The following is a 9,248-nucleotide window of genomic DNA, read 5'->3' as shown; positions in this document are numbered from 1 at the left end:
TAAATGTTGTGTACCGCAGTGTACATAAATCATACACAGAGCCGCCCCCCAGTGTTTGACTTATCAATTCAGACTCTAATCGCTCAAGCTGTGGCTGCGAAACGCAAAACAAGTTCCAGAGATTGATACCGACAGCAAAATAAATACTATAGGCATAGAAGCTGACAGCTCCCAGCTAGCCTCACTGACACTTTAGCCTCATGAATATGATTAAGAGGCTGGAGAGGCAATGCTCTATTATAAGAGTATAATCATAATCAGGCAATATGGGATAGTTTACAATACTTTATTATCAATCAGGTTTTTGTGGTTTATCATTATTATTGAACTACAATTGTCCTTGCGCTGACTCTTGAGGGGATACGCAAGGATGTTCGGTTTTGACTGGAACAGGATAGGGTGGGGAGGGGAGCTAAAAACCGATATACGCAGAACGGAAAATTGATTAAGTAATTTGCTTTATATCTTGGGCAGACCAGCCGATATGGAGCTCTCGATGCCACAATGATCCTCGCCGCGGAGAATGCGGAAGAAACCGTTGTCGCCCCAGTCAGTGTTCCAAGAGTTGCCGATCAGCCAGTAGGGCACCTTGGAGTCACCCCAAACGCCCCAGCCGAGAATGCGTATGGCGTGACCGCCAAGCTCCTTGCCATGCTCATGCTGATAGACCCCGCTCTTGTATAAAATCAGATCTTCGTAGACGGTGAACGCCCCCTCGACAGGGCCATTGGTCATGATCTCCAGCTGAATGTCGCGCACATTGCGTCGCACCGAATACGATTTGGAGCCAAAGTTCTTATCCTTGGCATACTCCACGTTGTAGCTGGTCTGACACTGATGCTGACAGCGCGGCGTACTGCCATGAGAGCAGGGCGGACGAGTGCCATTCACATGATGCTCGCATGGTGCTATCTCATAAGGACGGCAGCCCTGCAGTTGATGGAAATTATAAATATGTATGTACATGCAAACGTGAGACACAAACCTGAGTAGAGCCGTAGGGTCCGCCACTGACAATACCCTTGCGCGCCCAGTAGCTCCAGGCGGCGCCAGGGAAGCCACCATTGCAGCCAAAGCCGCAGGTGTGGCAGCAGGACACCAAATCATCGGCCGAGAGGTGAAAGTTCACTTTGCCTTTGGAGTGAATGCACACCTTTAAGGAAATAGATTTCGAAATGAGCAAACAAAGAGCCGAAAAGCAGCAGCAAAACAAAAGGCCTGCTATCGAATCGATAATGAAATGGTCAGGGCATCAGATAAGCCACCACCACCGGTCAGCCTGCCTGCACAAAACTTACGCGATCCGACATGGCTTCAACGGCACCAAAGGCCCAACAGGAGCCACACGAGCCCTGGTCACGAATCTCCCCAATGGTGGGGCAATATGGCCAAGCCTTTCGGGCATCAAACTCGTCGGGAATGTCAGCGCCATCGTCCCCATATAGTTCGCCCAAAACAATGCTCTTCTCGGGCAGTGCAAACTTGTGGGCATCGGGATGAACGCCCATCAGGCCTCGTATATACTCCTCCGACACCGATGCTCTAAAATTTCGGCCAACCTGTAGTGTTCAAAGCATAAAATACCAGTAGCGTCACACGTCACAAAGGAAAAATCTTTGTTCTTGCGACTTACCTTCCAGGTTGTTGCCTTGCTGCGCACCAGTTCGATGAATTCATTGGATAGCATGGACAGCTCCTCCGTGGCGGAGACGGCGGTTACCGCCATGACCATGGCCACCAGCAGTACAAGTTTCATTTTTCTGCTTTATTTCCAGCGAAAATGACGCTGACAAAGCGAAAATTTCACACACACAGAAGAGAAAAATAAATGGAAAATGACGCCGCAGCTTAGGTGATAGACTCTGATAACACTGGCAGAGCTCGTACACATCAGCAGCCTGAGGCGTTGCTTTTAACTGTGGGGAAAATAGGTTGAAAAATGCTTCTTTATGTATGTTTTTGTTCTGTTGTTTATTAGCGGTTCAGTGTGACCGCGGACTTATTGATCAAATACACCGCACGACACTCAAAATATACCTTCTCATTTTTAAAATATACCGTAAATATTCCGTATCTTAAATCATTTTCCTCGATTTTGATATTCTTATTAATATTATCAGCTAGTTAGGACTCTCTGTACTAAAACTTTAGTTTTATCCGATTTATGGAATAATTCTCAACCAGATTGGTTGCTTTTCATGACTTTTTTTTATTGGATTGCTTAAAAAACAAGGATAAAACGTTACGTGATTGGGCATGGAATGTTACGTATTTGACAACTTTTTGTTTGTTAACCGGTACGATTATGTTCTTTTGTATACCCCATTTTCATGAATTAATGCTAAATGAAATCCAAATAAATCCAAGATGCTTTTAAACATGAATGACTTTATGTTAGACTGACTTGCTTTTAACCTTTTTATATGTTGCTGCAATGAAAATTCCCATGTTGCGATAGGGAAACATGCCTTAAGAAACAGAGAAAAAATCCCTACTGAATAGATAAAAAATGTTTGAGAGAAATTTGATATACTCGAATTCGATACTCCATTTTCTTGAATAAAACATAAAACTAGAATTGAATAGACAGATGATTTCATTATCATTAAAAGCTATATATATTTTAAAAATCATACAATAATAGTTTTGATTCGGTTATTAGAGTAATCATTATTTATTATAGATATTTATATAAAAATTTAGGTGGACTTGCATAGGTTATCCTTGGAGAAGTCTAGTAATCTTTATTAACGGTCCCTAGTTGCCAATCGCGTAACGTTTTATGATAATATTTTTGGTTGACGTTGTGAGTTTGATCCTTATTTTGTAAGCAATCCAATAAAAATAAGTCATGAGAATTAGCCTATCTTGAGGAAAATTGATTAATGAATTGGACAAAAACTATAGTTTTAGCGCTGAGAGTCCTAACTAGCTGGTAATGTTAAATATAATAGTAAAGTCAAGGAAAATGATTCAAGATTACGGTATATTTTTTAGAGTAGTGTGGTATATTTGATCGATTAATCCGCGGTCACACTGATCCGATGCATTACGCAGCTGATTGCAGATTATAAATCCTATTACAATTGTTGAAATGAATATAGCATAAATGCAACGTTTGAAAGCTACCACATACGACAACATACAACTGGGCAACTTAAACAAAAAGCATCGTGGACAAGATGCAGCAGAGAGTTGTTTTATACGGGATTCTGGTCTTGTTTATAATCACAAACCCAACCACCGACGCCATACAGGCACGCAGCGACAAGGAACAGCCGCAAACGGTGGGCTCCGGAACGGCCGTCCAGTCAGTGATACCCGTACAGATGCAACTAGGCTCCAGCTCCTCCTCGGCATCGTCAATATCCGCCTCCAGCTCGGCATTCCATCCGTTGGGGCCGAATGTGCTGTGCTCGTTTTTGCCGCGTGACTTTCTCGAATGCAAGGATCCCATCGATCACAGGGACAATGCAACGGCCAAGATCGAGAAAGGATACGGCTGCCTGCGATTCGGAGGCTCCACTTACGAAGATGTGGAGCACACAAAGGTACAGTGCACTGTGTACTCGGACATTGATTGCTACGGCAATCGCACTTTCCTTCGCGAGGGTGTGCCCTGTGTCCGCTACACGGATCACTATTTTGTAACCACGCTCATCTACAGCATGCTGCTGGGTTTTCTTGGCATGGATCGGTTCTGCCTGGGACAGACGGGAACGGCAGTGGGCAAGCTGTTGACAATGGGCGGTGTGGGCGTCTGGTGGATCATTGATGTCATATTGTTGATTACCAATAATCTCCTGCCGGAGGATGGCAGCAATTGGAATCCACACGTCTAGACATACTTATGTACGTATGTATGCACGTTCGTTGTTAGTGTGATATTTTAGAAGTTAGTTTAAAGTACGATAAATATAATTGTTGAAAACTTCTGCAGCCAAACCAAGTATATTAAATATAAATGAAAATATATACATACACTGCATGTATGTTCATAGTTATGTATATAGAACCGATATTAGGCTAAAAGCATGTCATTCAAAGATAAATCAATCTATTTTTTTTTTTTAAGCCTCCTGCAAAATGATATTTTAACATTTAAAACCTTCTGTGGGAAGAATATCCTAGAGGAGGCTCCAATCAATGCAAAAACAAGTCAATCTGTGTTGGAAATCCATATCAACGAAATAATAATAAAACCGATGGATATAAATAATTATTATTAATAATGATTATGCTAAAAATGTAAAATATAAAAATGTTGGTGGATTTTCATAGTTAATCCTTGCGGAAACTTTAAATGGATGATTTCAAAAAAAAAAAAACCTTTTATAATCATTATTTGCGGTCTCTGTTAAATATCTTCTCAATATGTTCTCAACTCAATATCTTAGTGCAAATATCCTGAAAGGTATATGTATAATATATGTATGTACATATGTATGTACATATGTACCTGAAAATTTAAGGCTTAAGCCCAGTACTCAGATGCTCAAAATTTTCTTCAAGAAAATATACCAGTAAACGAGGCGATTAAATACTACCATCTCGTAGCGTAATATATAATTGTTTTATCTTTTGTCGACAGAATCAAGACACCAGGAAGAAAACAAGCAAAGCAAGCGCAAGAGGGCTAGAAGAGAGCAATAAATGGAGACGATTTAAATCATATTAGTGCAGTCAAACGAAAATTGATTATATGGATACTATAATTTATTAATCTTATGCTCGGTATTCATTGTATCAATTTATAAATAGATAAAACACAAGTTTATTGCATTTCTGTCCTGCTGAAACTGAAATAACACACACTCCTCCTGCTTTCATACATAACATGCATTTTTAACGGATTTTATTTTGTAAACAAACACAAAACAGTGTACCCAGAGAGCATGCGCTTTGAGCACTTTGGTCATGCTGGGCACAGAGCGAAATATAAAGCACTTTCTGTCGCAAGAAATGGTGCGCATCTAAGTAGTGGGCTTTGAATGGTCGCCCTGATCGGAAAGCTGACAACGAAAGCACCAAAGCATCGGTATTATCGCTAGTATGGTTCAACAAATGACACCTCTAGTTCGCAAAAAAATATCCGAATCTGTCACATTGTGGAATAGCAGAAACGTTCGTGCAAAAGAAGATTTGTGAAAATGTCCACACAAAGATGATTGTCTCATCTGTACGTTTGACAAGCGGCACTCCCACGATATATCTGCCAGTTCGATTAAGCGAACCAGATCGATAGATCGCAGCTGTCCGAGTTGCCAGACATACCACAGAAAAGTCAGCAAGTTTTAGAACAAGGTTTAAAGCTACGGTTATATATTTAAACAAACCACTAAAAAAAAGCGAATAATAATATGAAATGGTATGCATAAATCTATGTGGCGGCGCCACCGCCGCCTCAGTCTCAAGCGTTCACATTGCATCACGTCTCCACGTCACACGTCCATCCGTTCGTCTAATACCGCTCCACCACAACGGACGTGGGCGTGTTGGCTGTCCACTGACTGTCGTCGTTATCCTTGTCCATGTACTTATCCTGGCCATGGAGGGTCAGTGTGCTCTCGGCGAAGGCTGCATTTAGGTTGCCCGCCAGCTGCGGCTGCTCCTCGACAATGGTCATTGCCACATTCATCGATTTCTTGCTCAGCCTTCTGTTGCCGTTCTCTTTGTTGTTATTGCTGGTGGTGCTACGCGAAGAGAGGAGAGAATGGGGGTATAGGGGAGGAATATGTAGAATAGATGAGCAGGAAGCACTTACCTCTTCTGCTTGCGACAGGCCACCATGGAGGCGAGCACGGCCAGAATGATAATCGCTGCCAATAGTCCGGACAGGCCCGCCACCATGGTCATCATGCCATGCGGCTCTCCATCCGACGTGACCTTAGTGACTGCACAAAGAGAGCGTGTTGGTGAGAGCGTGTAAGTAAGAGGGGGGAATAAGACTTGGGAGCGGAGGAGAGTGATTTGTTGCTCCAATTTTGCAATGCGCTTAACGCTTTGCGTCTGCGTCTCAGGGTCGCCACCGCCACCGGCACGGGAACGGGCACGAGCACCAGCGACTGGCGTTGAACTTCAACTTGACGTTGATCCGAATGATCTCGAATCGAGTTATCAGAATGCGTGTGAGGCAGGCAGCAGGTTTCGTGTGCGTTTTATTACCTTGCAGCCCACGCCAGCAGCCAGCCAGTGCCGGTGGCAACGCACTTCCGCACTTTCTAAGCCGGAAGAGGTGCGTCCCCTGCTCACTGCTCACTACTCCCTGCTCAATGTCTGTTTCTATTCTTACTCGAATCCTCGACAACGAAGCGCTTGGTGTTTGGCGACGACTGCACATAGCTCTCCAGCTCCATTCGCATGTCCATGTCTGTCTGTCCCTCTCCCTCTCTCTCTGTCTCTGTCTCTGTGTGTGTGGAGGGGGTGGGCAACTGGAAACGCAAATGGAAATTGGAGAAAAAGAAAACGGCCATGAAACATCTGTTCAAATGCATTCATTTCCATCAAAATATTAGCCCAGTTGCAGCAACGACGCAACCGCAACCGCAACCCCACGCTCGACTTCATCCAATTGTTGGCCAATCTACTATGGCGCTCCGCCTGCTGCCGCCTCTTACGTTCAAGAGACGCTGCTGCTGCTGCTGCTGCTACTGGTAGTGGTACAACCACTCTGCCTCTCCTCTCGTGCTAATTAATTGTTTCAAGAGCCATCACCGCCAGAAGCAGCAGCGTCTCGTATCGCCCCTTATCAGCCAGCAGAGGGCAAAGCATTAGCTTTAGCTGCCGCCGCCGCTGCTGCTGCTGCTGCTGCTTCAGATGTCAGTGATTTATTTGGCCATAATTAATTAGATTTTGACTGTTTACAGGCCATTCAACAGATAACTGCGACGGGGGAAGGGGACTATCTCACTATATATTGGAGTTTGGAATTGTATCTGGCGAGGGGTTGTCATACGTCTGTCACGTTTGGCAATTAGACGCAGCCCAGCCCCGAAAATGGGGGGCACGTGACACAAGCTGTCAAGCTGCATGGCACTTGAATTGATAGACCAGAAACGTAAATCAAATTTAGAGGATCATTGAAGACAATAGAGACTCGTCTCAGTGAAGGTATAGGGAATGGAATGGTCTGGGGGTAATAAGAACCGTGCCAAAGTCAAGATCTTAGGGCCTTTAGGGGGATCTTTGCGGAAAAGGGAGATCGATTCAAATGGATACTGTTCATGTTTGGAATTTTAAGAATCCCAAAATACCAATCCCAATCACACTTTCTGGGTGCTACAGCAGAGTGCTTTTGTTTTCTGTTTGTGCTTTATTTGTGGCTGCCACATGCTTTGCATTCGAATCAAATAACTATCGAAAAACTATACCCACAATGGCCATCATTTTGTATTCCATTCTCCATATTCTACATATATATGTACATACATATGTAAATACATTTAACGTATGTGTATGAGTCGCTTAATCGGAGAACACCCTCTGAATAGAAAGGAATGGGAAATGGGAAATGGCGAAATGGCAGTAGTGGGAGTCCGTCGCATGTTGCATGTCGAAATTACTGGAGAAATGCGGGCACGAGCTCTCAGCTCGGCTCAGCTCAGCTCTGTTCAGTTCAGTTAGTTGTAGTTTTTATGTATGTATGTTCATGTATACAGTTTTATTATTATATACTGAGGAGTATTACGATATGGTATTTGACACATGATATATGCACATATAACAATAATCTTCTGTTTTGCTGCTCTGTTCTGTTGTGTTTTCCTGGCCTGTGGGTCTGTGTGTGCCTGCCCCGCGCTATTAATAATTTAATTAATTTAATCATTTGCGGTGGCAACAATTTGCAATTTAATTGCACAAATTAAGGCTTATAAATAAATTCTGGATGGAGGTGGGAACAGAACCGTTTTCGGGATTTATATTGTCATGGCAGCGGCAGTGGCATACGATCATTTTTCGTTTCCCAATTTTCATATTAGTTTCAATGCAAATCAAATCCATCAAAAATTAGTTCAATTCGTTGGTGGATTGGGTGAGCTCGAAGAATGATTTCTGGTTCCAGCGGACATCAAATACATACTAATCAATTGATTATCCATGATAATTTGTTGAAATGGAAACTTTTTCAGCCAAATTTGAGTTCAGATTCAATTCGCGGAGACTCCAGTCAGAAAAATACCGGAGGGAAGGGTGAACTTTCACTGAACAAATTCGAGGAGGGGAACAGATCAGCGATTGACTTACAAGCAGTTTAAAGTAGATGTCGGTCGAGTAGAGGGGGGTATTGTATCTTATCCTGTGACTATTTTCGAGAGTCAAATTATAACTGTGAACTAACATCGCCGACACTCAGCGTACGACTAATGCGGCGCGGGTCTACATAAAGCTCCAACCCAAAACCCAAACGTAACGTAACTTTCGATTGCGCCAAAACGACGGGCGACGCGACGGCTGCGCAGCGTCAGCGTCAGCGTCAACGTCAGCGGTGACTTTGCTAGAAGCAGCAGCAGCAGCAGCTCAAAGCCGATTGCCGTACGATCTCCGATCTGCGCTGCCCGATCCCCGGTGCCCGACTCTAGAGTCTAGACATAACAAAAAAATGATCTTAAATCGAAATCGATCTTAATTGCCGCCAAATGAAAGTGATGCGAGGTACTCAATGGCGCCCCCCCTCCAAATCAATGCTTCAATGGTGTCAAGTGTGTGTCTGTGCCCATGTGTGTGTGTAGTGTCCCTCTCTCGACTTGTATGTAGATCGATAACTGATAAGCAAAAGACAAGAACACAAACTGACGAAATCGATACATGGGAAAAGAATTTGCGGTACAAGGCGCCATGACAAGAGACATGACATGACACTCGTTTATACATACATACATATGTATGTACAATATGTACATGTTAATGTACACCTGTCTGTACGTACATATGTATGTATGTGTCTTTAGGAATGTATGTAAATGTGTTCATGCAGTCGCACGCCTCCCTTCAGTTAGAGGGCGGTGGCGGTGGAGGCGGCGGTGAGTGTGGAACAAGTGTTTTCGCAATGACGCAGATGGGTTTTGCAAAACTTTTTTTCATTTTTGTGTTTCTTACTACAAATTTGTCCCGTCCGGGTACTTGCATCCCATCCCCAGCCCTCAAACAGAGTCATACCCACCAGCAGGGTTCTGGGTATCCGCTGTGGAAGTGAATCATACTTTAGTAACCTGAGATCTTGCAATATATGTACATATGTATGTATGTAC

At 43.5% G+C, this 9,248-nt stretch overlaps 3 protein-coding genes across 3 annotated transcripts; 1 reads left to right on the top strand and 2 right to left on the bottom strand.

Annotated features, from left to right (window-relative positions):
- Positions 1 to 458: 458 nt before the first annotated feature.
- LOC117898260 (cathepsin B) lies at positions 459 to 1,902 on the bottom strand. The gene is made up of 4 exons (XM_034807517.1): positions 1,634 to 1,902; positions 1,299 to 1,559; positions 986 to 1,153; positions 459 to 930 (listed from the first exon to the last, which is right to left on the bottom strand). The coding sequence occupies exons 1-4, from the start codon at positions 1,754 to 1,756 to the stop codon at positions 460 to 462; spliced, it is 1,023 nt and encodes a 340-aa protein (XP_034663408.1). The 5' UTR covers positions 1,757 to 1,902; the 3' UTR covers position 459.
- A 1,123-nt stretch (positions 1,903 to 3,025) lies between these two features.
- On the top strand, positions 3,026 to 3,963 carry LOC117900309 (TM2 domain-containing protein CG11103). The gene has a single exon (XM_034810634.1). It carries the CDS (start codon positions 3,183 to 3,185, stop codon positions 3,840 to 3,842), a length of 660 nt encoding a protein of 219 aa, XP_034666525.1. The 5' UTR covers positions 3,026 to 3,182; the 3' UTR covers positions 3,843 to 3,963.
- A 1,334-nt stretch (positions 3,964 to 5,297) lies between these two features.
- On the bottom strand, positions 5,298 to 8,367 carry LOC117900314. The gene is made up of 4 exons (XM_034810647.1): positions 8,245 to 8,367; positions 6,293 to 6,431; positions 5,765 to 5,894; positions 5,298 to 5,693 (listed from the first exon to the last, which is right to left on the bottom strand). The coding sequence occupies exons 1-4, from the start codon at positions 8,338 to 8,340 to the stop codon at positions 5,462 to 5,464; spliced, it is 597 nt and encodes a 198-aa protein (XP_034666538.1). The 5' UTR covers positions 8,341 to 8,367; the 3' UTR covers positions 5,298 to 5,461.
- Between the last annotated feature and the right edge of the window lie 881 nt (positions 8,368 to 9,248).

This window comes from Drosophila subobscura, chromosome A (assembly GCF_008121235.1).
Source record: "Drosophila subobscura isolate 14011-0131.10 chromosome A, UCBerk_Dsub_1.0, whole genome shotgun sequence".
Classification (NCBI taxonomy): Eukaryota; Metazoa; Arthropoda; class Insecta; order Diptera; family Drosophilidae; genus Drosophila; species Drosophila subobscura.
Note: the sequence above shows the minus strand (reverse complement) of the source record. Positions and strands in the feature narration are given on the sequence as shown.